At 34.5% G+C, this 20,762-nt stretch overlaps 1 protein-coding gene across 3 annotated transcripts; it reads right to left on the bottom strand.

The window, feature by feature from the left end:
- Window positions 1-101: 101 nt before the first annotated feature.
- Window positions 102-20,356, bottom strand: LOC120342667 (uncharacterized). Of its 3 annotated transcripts, none has more exons than XM_078111101.1 (17): window positions 19,875-20,356; window positions 18,741-19,080; window positions 17,317-17,426; window positions 16,386-16,580; window positions 16,181-16,295; window positions 15,905-15,963; window positions 15,422-15,583; window positions 15,123-15,228; window positions 14,548-14,789; window positions 12,290-12,442; window positions 11,714-11,832; window positions 10,919-10,967; window positions 5,666-5,800; window positions 4,912-5,082; window positions 4,302-4,492; window positions 3,406-3,651; window positions 102-1,625 (listed from the first exon to the last, which is right to left on the bottom strand). In XM_078111101.1, exons 1-17 carry the CDS (start codon window positions 20,007-20,009, stop codon window positions 1,478-1,480), a joined length of 2,676 nt encoding a protein of 891 aa, XP_077967227.1. In that variant the 5' UTR covers window positions 20,010-20,356; the 3' UTR covers window positions 102-1,477. The 3 variants fall into 3 exon arrangements, with proteins under 3 accessions (XP_077967227.1, XP_077967226.1, XP_077967228.1); XM_078111100.1 differs by having other exon boundaries at window positions 103-1,625; window positions 5,666-5,803; XM_078111102.1 differs by having other exon boundaries at window positions 103-1,625; window positions 5,666-5,803; window positions 14,647-14,789.
- Between the last annotated feature and the right edge of the window lie 406 nt (window positions 20,357-20,762).

Here is a 20,762-nt window from a genome sequence, read left to right as displayed (position 1 = left end):
TTGTGTATTTATGTATTTCTAACTTATTGACTGGAGGTCGTATAAAGATTTGAGTGTAGATACCAATAACAGCTGAACTATATGCCAACGTTTTTCCCGAGAACTTCTGCTCTGTACATGATTACTGATACATACAATATCATACAAACGTTTACGGAAACTTTAAAAAGACTATTGAATAAAATATAAGAAATAATCAATTCCACGTATAAAGTTGATGTAATAATATGCTTAGATATAAGCATCATTCATTGGTAATCGCTCATAATGTCCTTTACCAACTAATCGTTCATAACACAAGGAATGGGCTGGCGACAACAAAGGCTTAGCAATTCTCTCTTCAATGAACTATTGTTTGGCCATTGGCAGTGAACTGTGGAATAATTAATCAAATTAAATACTACACGTATTCATGCACTACAATCGGCTGAATTTGTATGTATTGTTTGTTATGTGTACATATCATGTGGAAGATTACGACTGAATAATGCACGTACATCATCTAAACGGCTGTATATGTATATCGAGTTGGCTGCATACGTATATGACTTTGAATTTTTTATGTAAATCCCCTAAATGACTGTCGAAGATCTAGTGGCCATTTGCAACTTTTATTCGATCTAGTAGAGAACATTTCACAACTTGATTTTGGTCAACGCATAAATGAAATTCTTGATTGTAATTGATCTAACAGCTAATAATGGTGGCATAGTTGTTTGATATTCTCCGAATGTTTGCCACCATGGGTGCCTAACTACACTATTTGATATTTAAACTACCCAACAGAACAAGGTGAATGGGAACTTGACAAAAAGAGAGTGAGTATTCCACAAAACTATAGTGAATTTATAGTTGCGAAACTAGGTAGTGTGAGATATTAAACGAGTATATTTTGTTAATCTCTACTGCCACCCAACGCAAGTACAAATTATTGTAGACTGTATACAATATACGTCATGGAATACAATAAATAATTATATATATCATTTACATCACGAACCCGTTTAACGTTTTAGTTAGTTATAGCAAAAGGCGACCAATTTACTGATATAATTAAGTGCAGTTTTTGCGGTGCTTTAGCGGGTTGTGTGCAGTAAGAGAAAATAATCCTCGAAGCAAATGAGTAGTGAGTACGACAGTCCGTACCAGGCGGAAAAGTTGCACTGTGTCCAACGCCATTTGCATAATCATGTCTTAAGAAAACTCAAATATAATATTAATATATACAGAGTTGGATTCAATTCAATCAAACTGAGACTAGAAAAATTGTATATATATTTCAATTATCTCATATATACATTAAACCTGGCCGCAGATGAATCGATTCTCAAAAAGTACATTATATATATATATATATATACTTTTTTCACAATTAACCTAAACATGATTATTATTTTTCATGTGTTCATTGAATTTATAAAAGAAATTTGACCTAAGATTCCTCCATTACACGTTGATTGCTGATAAAACAAATTCATTATCTTGGTTTATTTCGAACATACAACAACAAGCGTTTTGTCAGTGGATTCAACTTATAATCTCGAATTTTTCCTTCGATGTTGAAGAAATCGGCATCTTCTAGTTGAGTATTTTTCTGCTTTATGGTGTTCACATGAAATCCATCACTATAATGAGCATATTTCAGTTGTTAAATAAATAATTAAATAATTTCGGCAGCAAAACTTGTCATTTCTGCTATAGTCCCAGCGTTCTGCATTATTGGAAAATCAGTACAGACAGTGTAACAATAACTATATATGAAATTTATATCGACATCGTCGCAATCATAAATTTATCTTGCAAATCTCTATGTTTTATCACCGTGAGCTGCTCTATAAAATTCTCATTGGTTTCAATTAAAAGTTAAAAGTAATATTTATCCACGTAAACAGTTCGGGTTAATTTTGAATCTACGTTGATCTATTTTGTCCTCCAAACTAGAGATGTATCGATACCACTTTTGTCACCGATACCGATCCGATACCAGCTAAAAACGCCGATACCGATACCGATACGCCGATACTACAAAAAGGCCGATATCACCGATATTCCGATACCGATACTATGTAATTATTACCTAATTAGGTGTGCTGTGTAGGGCAGACGGGTTAAAACAATGGTCTTAGAGCGTTGTTCATAGTACACAATATTTCAGATCGAGAAAAAAGATATATATGTCGCATAATATGAAATTAATGTTTGGTATCCATATGCTTTAACTGATTAAGATACATTGTACACTAACGCTGGTAATCTCGGTGTTCAATTGAAACTCATAAGCCGGGATGTCCAATATGAATTTAATGTTAATATCGCGACCTTCAAAAATCGTTATTCGTGTTTAAAGGAATATCGAATATCACCCACACATTCTAGAGCCGCCGTCCTACGTTCAAATTAAAAGCATTTTTCAAATATTTTATTTCGTGGCTAATCGTAATCGTCGACGCAATAAGTAAGTCAAAGCCAACATGAAAGAATATCAATCAGCACCGACCAAAAGAAGGCCTACCTATATCCGTCGAGGACGTTTTTTTTACTTTACTATTTTATATTATTATACAATTGCTATCATATATTTTGTGACAGTCTAGGGCTAGGCGGTCATGTCAATATATCTATAAAGAAATTGTGTAGTTAAACAAAATTAATACCTGCGTAGAGGGATAATTGTGTCGGGATTTAGTTTATCGATGTCGACGGACTAAATGACACTCGTACTTGACGACAAACAGTCAGAATTTATACCCGTGCCAAAAGTCCATGTGCCGTTAATAAGGACCACAATTCCAATGTATGATTTAAAACTGGGCGTCTAATTGTTTTATGTTATGTGCCGTGTTGATATATTTCTTCATAATTACTATGTAATATTAAAAATGTCAATATAAAAAATTGACAGCGAAAATAGCCAAATTAGTTAAGTTAATTTGTCTGATGAATAGCTAAAAACACGTGAATCCTATTCTCTCGTGGGGGTGGGGACATGTATGGCTCATAGCTCACGATCTCTCCAGACAAAAAATAAATTGAAAAGTAGTATTCCAACTTATCTTTTAAAACATTCTGGACCATATCAAAAAGGTAAATATATCGGAAATATCGGCCTTAATCTAACCGATACCGATACATGGCCGATATTGAAAAAATGGCCGATATCGCCGATACCGATACCGATACATCGGTACATCTCTACTCCAAACACTAGAATACGATAGCTCAGTGTTCGGTTTAAAACGACGGCGATAAAAAGCCACCATCTGAGTCAGCTGATTACATTGACACGATAGTCAATAGTAACTGAATTCGCAAAGTTTTAATAACTAGAACGGTCCACAATAGTGGATTCATTAGCGGCATTCATTTATTGTAAAACAACTACTTATTACCACAGTTTTAACTTACATTTCATCTTCTCTGCAAATTATTCGGTTAGCTAAGGAACACATGCTGACAAATTCATTTGGTCCGATCGAAAATGTTGTCTTCCAGTCATCTGTGTCGGCTGTATTATTATTATTATTATCGGCTGTGCTTTGTTCTCCAATAACGTCAAGTCCCATTAATTTAACAACACGTTTAAGCAGAGGATACGCAAGTTCAACAAATAATCTTTCCATCGCAGCACAGACTTGCTTGTAATTCAATTTTCTGAAATACAATTGAAAACGTAGTAAATTCTTTATTGTCCGTGTATCGTCAATACACGCTCAATGACGGAATTTACCTACATATATATGCATTTCAGAATTTACAAGATTACTTCACATACAACGCGAAATAGCGATAAACAATATTTACCATGTTACTAAAAATATATAATAATGGTGCCTTCTAAGTGGAATTAAATTAAACACATAAACGTGTCCTGATTATAACCCAGTGATAATTAGGTCGTAGATATAGGAACAATTCGCTAGTTCTGCTTTTGATGTTTCAAAAAAGCATGTCTCACTTGTTTCTCATATATCACATATATCCCGCTTTGCCCACAATTGCCCCACGCTCGTCCCAATTACATAAATCCTACTCGATAAAAATACTCTAACTTTCTGCCAAAGTATTATGTCTATCCTAAACATAGAACAAAGTGTGAATTCTACTTTCACCGCTGTTGAATTCTTCTATAACCATTCACTCCAATTTTATATTTACCCCAACTCAGAACAGTAGGATAAGTGTGAAGCAAATGGAATAAGAGAGATAAGTGGGTGAAAGTAGGACACTACAATTTTGAGACATCATTTTCGTTGGGCCAACGGTGTCAAGATTATAAGGATTAATATAAAGTTGAATCGTACTTTTTTTTCCATTTATCATATGACGAAAACACGCTGAGGTAAAAGGCTTTCCACGTACTGCTGACTATACAGTATCTGCCAAGGTATTGCACCGGATTCAATCCTTCCAATTCTCTCGTATCCAAAGGTAAAGCAAATCTTGTATCATACTTACTAGTGGATTCTCCGAAACCACCGTCGTTAATGCTAGCCTGTCAGATAAATCAACTGTTATGCATGGAACAAACAGACACGGCAGAACAGCTTGTGTAAGTCTGATACAAAGAGTGAGTTACGTGGCAAACCAGTAAACGGAACTATTATCCGTCATCTGTCGGTGATACAGCGAAACTGAGGAATTTCGAACTATGCCTACATGAGTTTTAATGGCCAAGATTTTCTATTTAGTTTGCGCGCACACTAGTAATAAAATGAAAAATGTCCCCAGCATCGTTCTAATACTTCTATTTTTATTTTTATTCGATAGATAGGCTCAATAATGGTCAGTTGTCTGTGTGGCTTCAGACCTAAAAGTGTGAGCTCACGCACAAATTCGCCACCTATAGAATTGATATTGGAAATATCTGTATATTTCTAAAATAAAATATTTGATTCTCGTGACAAGGTATACCTTAATAATTTCATTGCAGTAAAAAGTTGTAGTCGGGAGACTTGATAAAACTTTTGTAGCAGTGTTTGCTTTCAAAGGAAATGTCAAATTCTCGTGTGTAAGTAGAAGATCAGCTCCAGGAGTCAATAACTCCTCTTTTAGTAATTCTTGTCGCAACCAAGTATAGAGGTCCTGTGACAATGAAATACAAACAACGCATAGATAATGAACATATTTAATGAGATATTTTACACTTTTTTCGCAAACAATACTGTATAAAGAGGAACCTAGACATAAGAGGTTACCAGCGTTCAAAATGCCAATGTGTCCGGTTTGGCTTGAAATAATAGAACCGGATACTCATTCAAATTCATCACAATGAGGGTATTTAGTCCATCATGAGAAAGTGGTAGCTGTTGGATGTTTGTTGAATTATATGGTGATGGTTATTTGAAAGGTCCCATTTACATATAAAATGTCCAATTGATGACTTACCCCCCATCTAGGCTGAATGCAATGCTGCATAGTTATATTATAATATTGACAGTAATGCAGATACCGCGATTAAATGTATCCAATACTTTTTGAATTTTTCAATCAGTTGGGATCAATAAAAGTTGATTCGAATTTTTTAAACAACAAAGCAAAAATGAATTGTCTGAATAGAAGGATCCATGTATGAATGATCATTTCATTTTGGTGATTTTCTATTTTTCCGTTGCTTTTAATGGTAGATCAAAAAAGTGCTTGTACACAAATAGCATATAGGTATTACCTGCAAAGATTTATATTCAAAAAATTCTCCCGAAAATTTCACGTTTTTAAACGAAACGATAACATTTATAGTTTTCCATTGCTTTTTCTGGTAGGACGCAACCACTGGTGTTTCTTCATGGCTTCGAACTTTGTCCTGCTATAATCAATTTATATAATATATAATTTAAATAATACATAATATAAAATTATGGTAAAAAAAAGGAAGCCATTGAGCTTAGATTGAACCCACACACACTTCCACGCGTTTACAGAATGAGTAATATATGAGTAACATTTGAAATAATAGAAAACGAATTTTATTATTAGAGTGGTGTTAATAGTTTGCCGTGCACATTATATGGTTTTCATTCCAAGCGGGATGTAAAAATTATTCGTACACGTACGTCTGTATTTGAACAGAAATATTGAGTAAGAAAATTAATCAACCTCAATACAATGAACTAAGACTTTGCTACAGTGCGCGGAGGCACAATCACGGTCAATAATCGTAACTACCAACTATGCCCACATCTCAATTGAAATGATAAATATAATATTTCGTTTATGCGAAAGGCAAAACATGTTTGGCTATATGAGTACACTTTAGTAATTGAACTTATTCCTAGTCGTACGCAGTAGATGTGTAAATTCTCTTGACAAAATCTATTTCCGTATGGAGAATTCTAAATATTTTATTACTGAAAATTCTTCACACATTGTTTTTAATATCTAACATCAGTATGACTAAAAAGTTGTTGTTTCAACCAGTTTCATTTAGTCAGTCAAAAACACTATTTAAATGACATATTAACTCTTACGACAAACATATAACCTATGGATCCTCCTCAACGGTACGTTTCACAATTTTCAAGCAAATTGTTTACATAAAATTTATCCATGTTAAAAAAGTATGCAGTTCTTGATTAATTAAAACCTTTCTAATACAAATATTATTCTTTCTGCAGCAAGATTCTGGGAATTTACTGTAATAATCGAATGATATGTCATTTCTCAGTGTCTGTTGCAATGTTTTTATTGTGTATTTATTTACTTAATAATATCCACTTTATATTCTGTTAATAAATGAAGTGCAAATGTAAAAAAGAAATTAAGCGAACACAATCATTTTAAGTTGAAGTCAAAATATTGCTATAAGGTAAAATCATAGAAGTTGAAATAACATTTCGCAATGGAAATTCAAATCGTTTACAGATCGTAAAATATGAATATCTTATTAATTGAACAAGATTCGTATTCAAGCAAGAATATAGCAAGCGTAAATATATATAAATTCCAATGAATAGCTCTGAATGCATTTGCAACACAAATTTTGTCAGACTTTGTTATCGCTGATTTAAAATAGCGTTTACATTGGCCATTCTCATTGAAGTAACAAAAATAAAAATGAAATAAAACATTTCAGCCATACTCTACTTGGGCTAAATGAGTTTAATATAGTGTGGTATGAGTATGACGCGGAGAAGTATTTGTTTTTTTTTATAAACTAAAACATTGACATATTTTTTTAAACAACCAAAAGCTTTATAACTATCCACTCGTGACCGCATCAACTATACTAAAACTGCAAACTGCAGTAAATTGCTATAACTTCCTTTACGATATATATTTGGCCAAGCAATGACGTGTGGAATTACTATATTCAGTTTTTGTAGATCATTAAACGTCCCAAAAACGTAAATTTTGATAAAATGGCGATAACCAAAACATATAATCGTAAGCCTTGAAAAATATTTGACACCAATTGCACATTTCGTGCTCTTATTGTCGTCTATCCAGATTATTGCAATGCATGCCAGACAGATAAGCCACCTGAAGCTCGATTATTCTCAAACGTAAAAACTTCTGGTTAAAGAAGTAGTTAAAATTATCTATGACTATTGGTGTATTTGGTACTATTACGTAAATGTCCAGTGTATTTTTATAATACATTCACTTTTTAACGGGAGTGAGTGCCTTTCTGGCATCTGCAATGTTGTCTATCGAACCTCTGGCTTTTGGGGAAGTTGGTTTCATATCTTTCTTTGGTTTTTCGATAGGTTTAAGCGCATACTGCGGTCTCCTTCCAGCTTCTTTTTCTAAAACAATTTTTGGCTTGGTTGTTGGACTGGATGTAGATTTAACAACTGGTTTGAGTGCAACTTTAAATACATCCGTATTTGCATTTTCAACATTCTGGCTATTTAGATCAAGCTTGGACCCACTGGGAGGCTTATTTGCGGCTGATTTCCGGTCTATGACTGGATTCGGCGGCTTTAGAGCAACTTGTGGTTTAAGAGCAACATTGGGAATTGTAGGATTGGTTTTTAAAACTTTCAAGTTGACGTACCCCGAAGATTCAGTCGTCACTTTAGTTCGTTTGATTGAAATTGGATTTTCATAGCCATCAAACTGCTCTGTGTTTCCCGGAGTGCTTTCCGGATGTGTGATATATCCATCTTCATCTTCATCTTCTTTATTATCATGATGAACAGGCTCGTATGCCGAAAATTCGCCGTCGTTATGATTTAGCTGATTTCCCAACGTAGAATTTGTGTTTGAAGCCGATTCTCCAACTACATTTTCGTAGTGCGGAGGCCTGTTTGAAACGCTTTGTACATTAAAACCTTTCCTATCACCAGCGTAGTTGTTTGTCCCAGGTTTTTTAACGTCTTCTATATCTTGGTATTTATGTTCAGAAGTTTTTTTCAACTTGGCGGCTTTCAGCATTAGGTAATATTTTACGGTTACTGCTGCAAGAGGCGGCAAAAGTAAAATGAAGCCTATCAAAAAACTTCCTCCGTCGAAAGACCACGTCAGCGGTCGGCAATTGGATGGTTTGGTTGTTACTTCAGATTTTGCTGTTGATAATTCAGGTGTAGACGATGCCGTCGATTTAGATGTTTTGGATGTCTCGGTATTGCGAGAGGTGACATATTCTGTTGCCGTGGTCGTGATGTCGCTTTCCGTCGTGCTTACAAAGGTTGTGGTTGTGATTAAGACCGAGCATTCCGTCCCATTGCACGGTCTAGTTTCATTAATCATAGTGTTATTCGGCATTACCATGTTACGGGATTGATTACCAAAACATGGCAAAGAACAGTTGCTCCATTCCGACCATGTAGTACGCTCTCTCATGCAAACGTACCCCATTTGATCATTGCAGGACAATCTTTTCAATCCAATAAAACTGTAATTCGTGACGATTGCAGTACAGTTAAAAATATCGGAGACATTTCCGATCACGCCAATAGTATACTGTCTGCTGCTACTTTTTCCTGAACAGATATTGACACTCAGGCTACCAATCCAAAATTGTCCGGTTATGTTCATGGACATGAAATATTCTGCGACATCTTTCAATTTCGCCAATTTGCCATGGTCGGTAGAACAATTAGATTTTGCCTCTGATCTTGTAGCATTTTTGCCAAGTTCAGATATCTTAAATTCGTACTCATCGTTAAATTTTATCCAGGATCCACGATGGCCTTGAATAGTAGAACAACACATAGCACAAGTAGCTAAAACCAAAATTGAAAATCTTCTTTCTGTCATTTTTGTCCGCTTTGGAAACTATTAAAATTCTATGGTCATTATTTGCACAACATCGCAAGTTTAAACATCATGAGACAGTGTATCGCTTGTTCTAAGTTATTGCACCTTTCAAATGTTCCAGCGATGTGCTTACTAGCACAAAAAGAAAATAAGGAAGTTGGTAGTTTTCCACGGAGCACGTAATGCAAACAACGACGTATCCGGTTCAGTAGTGCGTAATATTTTATCAATTCGAGGAAACAATACGTTACGACATTATTATGAAGCAGGCGCAACTTCACGCTCGAAAATCCCACAAAGATAACCGGTCATGATTGTGTCACCATTACTGGCATCATATGTGGTATATTTTTGAATAGCAGGTTGGAAATGGGCCAATTAATTAATTGTTCCGGTTTTAAGAGATGTTTTCAAAAAGGTGTTCACATCGGTATTCACGTTAGATCTGAATTATGCAATTGTGCATCAATGAAATTTAATGAAAATAACAGTACAGCAAGAAAATATCGTATTTGCATTTTCGAGAATCTCTTATCCAGTTTCAAGAAATCAACAAACTAAATTACAAGATTGTGTACCGGCAGGGACATCATGACTGCTCCTCCTTCAGTTGTAAACAACGCAGAATGATTCACCATTAAATGCTATTTGTCATTCTGAGTCTATGATTCAATTTAATAATTGTATAGAAGAAAAACCAATCAATTTTATCGATGATATATTTGAAATTACAACAGAGAAGAGATAAAGTTGCGGTAAACAAGCATTTGATTTGTCATGTGTGAAATTTTCTACCTCCCCCGTAACCTGAATGTTTCTGAATCTAATCTGTTTGAACATACATCGTTTTAACAAGGCCAATTAAATATGAGAATTTATTGAATATTGAATTACCAAGTACAGGTTAGAAAGATTTCGAATAATACACCTTACTGCTGCCTCGCTTAAGCAAATTTCATTGTCGTGTTTTTAGGAATATAGACGATTTCATGAAATCCAAAAGTCTAATGAAACGTGCACTGTGTGGAATGTTCTTCCATTGTTTCGTGCTATACATGGGGTACTCATTGGAATCAAGTATAGTCTTTACTGTTTGTTATTTTGTAATTGTGGCCAAGAAAACTGGCAAATCTAGTTGATACATGATAACAAGCTCGGTATTAGGAAAAGGAGTCGAGACAATTTCCAAGGTATTAATATACTAGTATAACATTTGAATTTCCTACTTGACAACAAATATTGTTATTAAGAGTATACACACGAGGGGCTCGTGCATATTGTTTTGATACAGCGTTGGCTGAAACTCCAAGTTTCTCCTAAACCGTTCTGTGTCTAGATTTTGTCGTCTTTTATCAAAGTCAGAAAATTTTCTGAAAACTGCAATGTCGCTATATAGCCGTTTCACAATGTCTATTCTGAATTTTAACCAAGCGCGAGATTGTCAGGACCGCCAGGATCAAGTGAAAAAATAGACAATTCAAGTGTGAACTATGTAAGGGCACAAAACGTTCGTGCCCTCTGTCAATTCTTAAGAAGGCCAAGAATCGAATGCCTATATTCCAATAGACATGGGGTGGTTCGAAAACTACTATATATAGTTGATGAAATAACAATTCTGTAATGAAATTGCAAGGCTTGGAACATGTACAAATCCTATCTATTTGCTTATAGGTTGATCATTGAGCTCAGTAATTATATTTAAAACAGAATAATAACTCACAGTTTTCCGTGTTGTAGGTTCTTTGCCAAAACTGATTGCAACACTTTCTCTGGAGAAATACAAAGACAAACTTTAGCAGGTTCGTTCACTGACAGTAAGGGCTTAAGTGGGGATCAGGTTTGAATGTGACAAAATTATAAATAAGTGAAACTAAAAAAAATCAACACTCAAAAAAGATGTATTTAAATCGATAACAAATTTTAGTACGATAAATCAAAGTCATATTTTGTAATAAACCTTGGAAGAGATCAAGGCATGGCCTACTATTTACCCAAACTTTCCAATGTTAAATATTTGCGCGCTTTTTGTCAATACCGTAATAAACGCTCGACGAAAACCCATCATACTGAATTTGATTCAGACTATAGTTTCATATATGGTAATGCTAATAGCACGATGTCAATGCAAAACTAGGTTGCAAAATTTATTGCTTTAGTATTTATTGTATCGGTCAGATGTGATTCACAAAAGTCTCACAGCACGTGGCTATTTACAATTTACAGCCAACGCAAGACATGTGAAAGATGAAATGGTTTGAAGGATCAAAAATTCGAATTTCTTCATAGTTCTACGATGGCTTAGTTTATATGAAAACAGTTTTATGTTGTTTATCTATGTAATAACTAATAGATAAAAAGATAAAAAATAGTTCTGACAAAGATGCTCAAGCAAACCACACTATTGCTGGGTATCGCTGAAGAACGGCATGAATACTTATACAGTAATCTAATATAATATTCAATCTTGAGTACAATACTCGTAAAATAGAGTAACATTTTGCGATACTCTGCATACCTTCGCTTTCTTCTATGGAAAACACCATCATCATCTTCGTCTGTTAAGTTGAGCTTTGGTGGAGGCGGAAGACTCGATCGTCTCTGAATTTGTAATTCGTTTTCCGCATTTTCATCATTCTGTAAAAAGGGGAGATATTTGAGTTACTCAATTTTTAAAAAAAATTTAAAAATTTATTTACGATTTCATTATTCAAATCCACTTTTGAAAATGGAAAGGGTGATCGCCGACAGTCTCTATTTTCACATAAGAGCGGCAGCACGGTATACCCATAGAAAAAGAGATTACCTATACGATTAACCTAACTATATTATCAAGGTTATAAATGTTTTTAAAATATGTCGTTTAGAAGTGCAGGCAGGCTTTCAAAGCAACTTTTTCACAGTGAAGAATAAATCTATCATAAGCATAATTGTATTGTCAGTAAATCATCTTTATTTGTTTGACAAACAACATTGAATACTTTATTTGATATCCACGCGTAAATCAAAATCTCGAAATATTAAAACCGACTCGTAATTCTGTTGGATTTTAATTTCGAATAGAAAGGCAAATGTAATAACTAGCCACGCATACTGGATGGAGAATATTCTCCTTTTCTTCCTTTACTTCATCGGAAAAAGTCACAGTCTTTTTTGATTTTCCAGTCCCATGTTCTTTGCGTGAGTTTCTCCTCATATCGTCTTTTCTAGTTCTTTTTGCACTCTTCTTTTTATTAATTTCAGTGCTCTAACAAAAAAATGTTAAAAAATTAATAACAAATTAATCTTTCATCTTGATATTTCTTTCCTATTTCTGGCAGTTATTTTATGAATTAAAACTTATCTTAAATCAATTCTTTCTGTAAGTTCCTAGACTTAACATTTTTATTTGAATTAATGTTGTCAATTATTTAGAAAACTAAAACAATATAGTGCAGAAAGGTTAAGCATAAACATGAAGCAATAGCATGAAATTGAAGCGTAAGATAAATATATATATATATATAGCATGAAAAAATAAATCCCTATTCGTTATATCACCCCAATAATTACAAACATGAATGAGTTTTTAAATTACAAAAAATTAAGGAATTTTGCTCTCCAGCCCTAGATTGGAATACCCGCATTTTTTTATCCACTTTCCTCGAAATGTCGTTTCTAAAAAAAAATTAGCTCATTTCTATCCAGCTGTAGATAACATATTGTAACGAAAGACGTACCGATAATACCAGAAATATTTGAAACATTACACCAATGTAACACACTTTCAATAAATGACAAGTAGCCTATTTTATCTTACCGACGACTAGTATAGTTGCAAATGTCACATTGGAGGCTATAAATCCTTTTAAGACCGAGCAATACAAAACATGTTTTTCCTGGCCAATATCGACTTTAATATCAAATCAATGGAATCAGTTAGCCCAAGCTAATATAAACACGGGCTTGAGAGGGCAACTACCTATTTTATTTACTTTTCATTGTAATCGGTTGCGCGTATTGTTACTATGTGGCAAACTAGCGTCCTTTGTGGCTTTTTCTCGAAGTTGTGTGTCTAATGGCCGAGGCGCTTCGTGGCCTACGAACAATTTCTCAATTGTATTGAACGGGTAAACCAAAATCTGTCGATATTAAGCTATTGTTATAAAAAAATTTGTTGTTTGATGTCAATGGCCTCATCTGGTACTTGAACAAATCCCACAAAAGATTATGACTACTGCTATTCAGGTCGCTTTTGAATAGAAATTGAGATGACGATACCAATACTGTAGGATGATCGGGATTCGGTTCCATCTACAATTTGTAAGAGACTTCTTGCCATCAAATAGTTAATAATTGACCTTGATTGATTTCGTAATAATCTCCGTTGAGAATATTATATAAAGATTTGGCCTTAAGGAGAAAATTGAATGAGAGGTGAAAACATCGCAAGGACATTGTTTTGAGTAGCTTCCAGTTTAAGTTTGCATTAAGTTATTTAAAAATTCTCAATTAGTCAAAACTATTTGTATTGAATTCGCTCGATAAAATACATACCATGGTCTGGTGCTATTTTTTAGTATTTTTGATATTCCAGAGATGTGTCTTTTGTATTATATGTAAAAAAAAATCCTCATGAAATTAATACAAACCCATTTTAAAAAATATTTTTGCGACTAAAAAGACTTAAACTTGAAAAAGAAACACATCTCTGGAATATCAAAACATTGAAAAATAGCACCAGACTATGTTATAATGAAAGTTATAATGAAATTCCCCCGCCAAAATTTAAAAATTGTAATTTTTCTTCAGTTTTGAAGCGTAGCCAATAAGAAAATATTAATTAGAAGCCAGGAATAAAATACAAAGTACATATTGTTAACCAGCCCTTCTTATCTCGATATTATTACCCAAAAGTGTAAAAATCTAACTTTCCGCAATAGAACGGGCCTACAATGTATGGGACCATTCAAGCTCCATTCCAATTAAATGAGGCGGATTAAGGTGAAGTGGATGGAATAGAAATATGTAATTTTTGCTGTATGAAAATAAAACATAAAGCTATTTTAGTTTCGAAAGTTGAAGTAAATTTTGAATTTTTGTCGAAGAGAAGAGTTATTTCAAGACATTTGTGTCGTGGAACATAAAACCAGCCCACATAGCCTACTGGTGAATCATTTGCAATATCAAATAAACCGGTAGTTTAGTTATAGTTTTTTAACTAGTCACTGTATCACTTACCGAAAAATTATTATTATTGGATGTGTTAGCGCTACAAGTGGATGTAAAAGAAGCAAGATCGATGATGCCAGCATTTGAAGCAAAAGCAGATGAAAGCATTTGGGTATTAGCATCAATTAAGTCAAATGGTACCGGAGGCGCGATGTCTCGCTTAGGCTTAGAACTTGAAGCATTTTTTGTTAATTGATTGCTGGCGCAGGAATTATTTGCAGCTGAGCCTTTGAAGCTAACTTCAAATATGCTTTTATATCCGTCGTCTTCCTTCTTTGTACCCAACAATGATCCCGGCTTATATGGCGCGGGTTTTGTAAAGGATGAAGAACGCCTTGGCTTTGATTTTTCCACATGACAACAGAAGTAGAATAAACTACGACCTGAAAATAGAGAGATCGTAAAAATCATTGTAAAAAATATGCAATTTTTCTCGCAACATAAATAGAGTCTGAAGCAGCTATAGAGCAACATCCAAATTTATTTGAGGGCCAAGGGGCTACGATGATTTCAGCGAGTACATAGTAATTGCGACTCAAATTACTTCAAGTCAACACAGCTTGATGGGAAACAATTTCTACTAGCACCACCAGAGGTTCGTGTGTATGGAACTTTTGGCAATAAATTTAATGACTAAAACTAAAGGAAACCCTGTATTTTTATCTAATAAGCTTGCCAATCTGACCACTTGCCAAGATTGTCCACTAATGATTCACCTTTCAAGTGTTTATCTTCTCGAACAACTGGACCTTGTGGAGAAAACAGAAGTTCTACAGTTTTTCCTCCATCAAGCGCTTCTTGGCGAGACATGAGCAAAAAGTGCTGTTCAGAAAATCTTATATGTTATATCGTTGTCTAAGCACATAGAAATATATAAAAAAATTATACTGTTACTGTTATATACAATACTGTTTTGCGTATACACGTACAAATCATAAAACTGGAGAATATAGGAAATACGTTAAATACAATCTCGTTTACCCATACTGTACAAGTGTAAGACATGAGAATATACCTGGCAGCAGACATCTTCTATATAAGATACTGTCCTTAAATCATGCAAACAAAAAATCATTTCTTGTGGTCCGTATTCGCAATAATAAGGTTTTACATTGTTAGTATCCAATATCTGTGGATCTGTTGGAATTTTTTTCGTAACACGTTGGACTAGAAGCCACTAAACAAATTTAAAAAATATCACCTAGATTAATTAGTTGTATAAGATTAAAATTATTTTATTATACATATGACCATATTGGAAGTTTTCAGGATATTATACAAATATAATAACTAGACTACCAACCATGCTAATATTTAACCAAGATAACTCAAAGTTCTATCTCTCTTCGAACTGTTTTATTAAACACATAGATGTGAAGTAGTTGATGGTAAGACGTGAACAGTTGGTATACTTCTTCCAAGTTTTCGCAAGCGATTTTAATTAAGCATATATGTGATATTTGTTGATGATAAACTAGAAAATATTAAAAAGACTTGCATCTCTACGTCCAGACTGTGAAGACTTTGTCCATTTTGGTAAGCAATACTCTTGTTGACCTAAAAAATAACGGCGCAACGCATAAGTCCGAAATGAAATCATAAAAATTTCCTAAAATTAGAGGCGAGGTAATTTATTCAACACCATATAATAAGGCAAAAGACCAATGGAACTTGGCCAATGAGTGGTTGTAGTATGTTTGATTTATCAAGCCAGACCTTTACAATTGAGCAACTGATATTGAATAGTAAAATCAACAATCTCAGCAAATCTAACCTTTTGTAGTAAAAGAAAGTGATCTGATGCGGAACGAATGCAATTTGCAATAAGTTGTTGGGTGGTTTTTTAGATCGATTGATGAGATGCTTTCTTGACAGTAAAAACATCTATTCTGTAAAATATATACAAAATTTGATCTTGGTCTACTGTTAGAAATATCTTTAACAGGACGTTCAACTGTAAGTCGAATCTCGTTACTTGCCAGTTCAGAAGGAGTCGGTACACTGCGAATTCTTCGTCTCCGTACACCATCAGCTGTCTTGATTGCACGATCACGGCTTATTCCCAAATAAAAAGTCTGATTTTCTGCCCATATGTCAGAACAATTCGGAATAGTATCCTGGAGGAGATTTGAAGGGCAGTTTTTCACTGTTGCAAGACTGGGCTCAACAGAGACCTATTAAAATTGTTTATATTTCAGTTAGCTTCTGTAGCTGGTAATTATCATTATCATTCAATTATTTATAACAATTTTTACTATGATTCTGTTGGTATGGAATAATATATTGCTGCATACATTAGTTAACTGTATCTAATTACAATGACGTCGCTCAAGATTCTAGTAAAAATTCTATCCACTACCTCAAGAGATTGATTCACCAATTAACCATGGACAATATGATGTATAACGTTGTAGTTTCAACCTCTAATCATGAAGTTGTAAAAAAAAGAGTATTAATTTCGTTTTGCACGTAAACTACTTGTACAAAGCGTGGCTAACAATGCATAATAAGCATACGCATTAAAAAGGTAGATCGTGTTCAAAGTGTTGCCTCTTAAGTTCCCATGACAAACGTAAAGTGGAAATTTAAATATAAGAAGCCAATGTAGATGAACAAAACGATTCAGTCCGGATCACCATGGACTATCCAGTTTACTATTGAGTAAGATTGGGACAATATCCCGCGTAGTAAGGTTTTAAAAATATAGACTATTTGCAGCCTGTTCACAATGACGTTTCTGCAAAACACAAGTCACCAGGTTTTCTTTATCGAGTCTGACACTGTTTTACATGAATAAACGTAACGTAACTGAAAACACCATCATAAGTAATTGCCCATGCAATGTTTATGACAACACCATCGAATGTAAGTAAGGAAATCCCTCTACAATGAAATTTATCCAGTTCACACCTTTCTGTGTGCGGTCAACTCTTTTCTACTTTTCAAATTTAGTCTTCTTTCTTTCGCTGATTTACAGATGCTACAAGAACCTTGGTGCAGAACGATTTGTCGTGAAACTTCTGCAAAAGTAATCACGTATGTAGTAGCAAAATGTTATAATTGAAATTAATCACCAATATATGCACAATATATGTTCGCATTCGTTCTACCCCTTACCTACCTTAATTTATATTAAATTCTGTTTAAGGAAATATTTGTGAACTTTCAACTAGAAATACAGGGTGAGCCCCCAAAAAACAGAACTCATAAAAATTGTAAAAATGGAGTAAATTATTTAAATTTGTTTGCACTTGAACTTCTGTTTGTGTATGATTGTACCCAAAATACTGGTGATCAGCTTTTCCTGAAAAGGTTCTCTCAGCTAATCAAGGATGTGATTTGATGTTTGCATGGTCGCCTCGTCGTGCTGGAACCACTGTTCATTTTGATCAATCTCTCTACATTGTCGAAGTGATGTCCAGAACTTCCTCAACACCACTACGTAACGTTCCATATTTACCGTTTGGATAATTTCATTTTCGTCTTCAAATCGATACGGACCGATTATGGCACGTTTGGAAATGGTTACCTAGGCCCGTGCACTACTAAGTGTTATTATCTCTGTAAAGTTTTCTTCGGAGGTGCTATGCCTCAGTGAGTATTATGTTTGCTAATGACATGCCCTGGCAGCAGAAAGTGATCTTCAGAAGAAAACCAATTGAGTGATTGACAATTTTGGGCAACAAATGCAAAGGTGTCTCCAACACCAAGGAGGTCATTTGGAACATATTCTAGATTAGAGACTAGAGAAAACTTGATTTTTGTACAGATCGTCATGGAACTCTCGTCTTTAATTATACACAATCTGAATTTCAAGCGCAAACAAAAATTAAAAACTTTTTTCCGTTCTCGTATAAGTAATTACGAAATATATCGGCTATTTTTGGGTCATCATGTATCCTATCAAACCGCCTAGGATCATATTTTTGAAAAAGAAGCTTTCGTTAGTCATATTGGGATGCCAAGGGTTGTTGTTGTGAAAAAAATCGCTTCCCACTACAACTATTGGACCTATCTATTTCAAATTTTCGATTCTTGAAAAGGGAAGAAGTCGTTTATTATTGCTTTTATATTTCTTAATTTATTCTGAGGCCTACGAAACTTGCTATTTTTTTCCAAGGTTTTGCTGTTTCATTTTTACCTAATAAACTATGGGAACCATTTTGACATTTGGCTTTCGCGTCCATATAACAACAATTCTCCCGCTCTCTTTGGCTCGTTTATTGTCGGGACACTGGCGCTAGCTAACGGATGCCTTGATCCGCTAAATTCAATAAATCAATCTACCAAAAATGTGTCCTAAACTCCTAATGACTTAAAACTATATCACTAACCTGTGGTATGTTCAATTTTGTCACACGATATGGCAGAAGATGGACTTGAAGGTCTTGCCGGCGCGCCTTGAATATCATATGCATCGTGTCTCCAACAAAAGGTGTTTTTCCCAATTGAACTTTTAGATGAATGGTGGCGTTTTGTGACAAGTCGAGCAGAAGACGCGAAAATTTTCTGTTCAGGCTTTATTTTTGCGCTGTCTGGAGGTGACGGAATGTCAGTCTGACAAGTCACATCTGTACCCGTCACAGCTTTAGACGTTGGAAGATTTATCCTGACTGTAGTGATTGATTCTTTATCTGGCGCATCATGTGTAATATCACCACGTGCAACTCGGAGCTGTGCAAATAACAAGTGTTAGGTTAATTGAAATAGAGAATAGTATTGAATAATCAATCATTAATGGTATAGCCTACTTCCTTATCGTCGGAGATTATGCGTTGCCAGGGAGACAGATCAGCGTTGCGAACCAACATGCTTATGAAAATTGTAACTAGATAACAAATTTTCATTTTTGCTGCATATCTACCTTGCATCACACTCAAAATTGCTCTTCTTGTGTGTATATTTTTTTCTAAAATGCAGGACTTGTTTACCATCCTAGTTTACAAGTTTTTTGAAGTTACTTGTAACGATTTTTGTGTATATATTTCATTTAATGGTGGGATTCAAATTTTATGTCAGCCGGTTCCATCATACAAATGTCATATTTTCAGGCGGTTCTGTTATAAAAAGTCATGTAATGCTAACCGGTTCGCTGATCTAATAAAAGAGACGGTTCTATAGAACCGGTTGAATCCCACTACTGCTTTCATTTATATTCATACCCTGTAATATTCATTTGCACATATATTGTCCTGCTACTATATTAGTCGGCTATTATTATAGTTTTTATAAAGTATGGAAATATTCAAAACTAAAACTACAATCGCGGCAATACCAGTAGTTCCAAGACTACATTTCCCGATCTTTTTTTTAATTAGATTCTAGAACCGTGGGTATCGCTGCTCCCTAACCAGCTTTGGTTCTACGAGGCTTCCCTGTTCCAGTAAAATTGTGTGATTATCATTTTTTCTTTGTATTTTTTATATAGTTGAAATTTTCGCTCTAGAAAAATAAACTTGGCTACTCACGCTTTCATGGACAAACACGTCATCATCAACGTCGCAATCTTGTCCTGTATTCTGGTAAATGGAGGATTTTGGATAACTAATCTCGCATTTATTCCTATTTAGGTCTACGATATGTATTTCTGAAGTTACGGCCATTCGACTGTGCTCAGCTACAGTATGGTGTGCCAGAAATAAATTTGTGCCTGTCTGTAATCCGAAATGAAGGACAACTACTTTTGCTCTCAAATCAGACCCTCTCCATAAGCCATGTCATTGTTCGTGTGGCATCTGACAAGTGGGTGACGCTCTTACAGTTACTCTTCACTTAAGATAAGAGCAAACATGCTCAAAAGTTGTTCAAGAATAGACAGTACGCACTTCAGTTAACTGAATTGATTTCAGTTGTGAATAAGCATGATCCGAGCCAAAGATTAAGCAATCTTAGAGGCAAAGGCGTGACAATCAATTTGATTGTTAAGACGAATGAAGCAAACAATAGAAATAACTTTGAACCAAGAACAATGGACATTGGTTCTTATTCAAACGACAATAGTGGTCAGTTGTATTCCAAAATTCCTACACAAAGCCAACATTATTTTTTGTCATGAAAAGTGTAAACAATGGAGCAAGAATTCGTTAGTGTTAAAAATAATTATACAAACTTAAGCATGCGATTCGAAATATCTCAGTTACAAAAATCTCATTATATCTTCGCATCTTTTATAGAAACCCATACATGATATAATATGGACAAAGCTAGGATATAGCGTTTTCTTTTAAAATTTTAACGTTAACATTTTATCATAAATTCTTTTAATAACCGTTTATAGCAGGTCTGCACTGTACAGTCCAGTGTACTTCGAAGGCATATCGTTGGACAGTTGGCGATACTCTAAAGAATTGTTAAAA

The sequence above is a fragment of the Styela clava genome, chromosome 3, assembly GCF_964204865.1.
Source record: "Styela clava chromosome 3, kaStyClav1.hap1.2, whole genome shotgun sequence".
In the NCBI taxonomy this organism is placed as follows: domain Eukaryota; kingdom Metazoa; phylum Chordata; class Ascidiacea; order Stolidobranchia; family Styelidae; genus Styela; species Styela clava.
Note: the sequence above shows the minus strand (reverse complement) of the source record. Positions and strands in the feature narration are given on the sequence as shown.

Bases quoted from the DNA above. Each gene is read 5' to 3' on its own strand.
- LOC120342667 (XM_078111100.1), bottom strand. From the start codon at position 20,009: ATGGCCGTAACTTCAGAAATACATATCGTAGACCTAAATAGGAATAAA. The intron at 19,081-19,874 runs GTGAGTAGCCAA...TTATTTGCACAG, and splicing joins ACGTGTTTGTCCATGAAAGC to CTCCGAGTTGCACGTGGTGA. The intron at 15,964-16,180 runs GTTAGATTTGCT...GTTATTTTTTAG, and splicing joins ACTTTCTTTTACTACAAAAG to GTCAACAAGAGTATTGCTTA.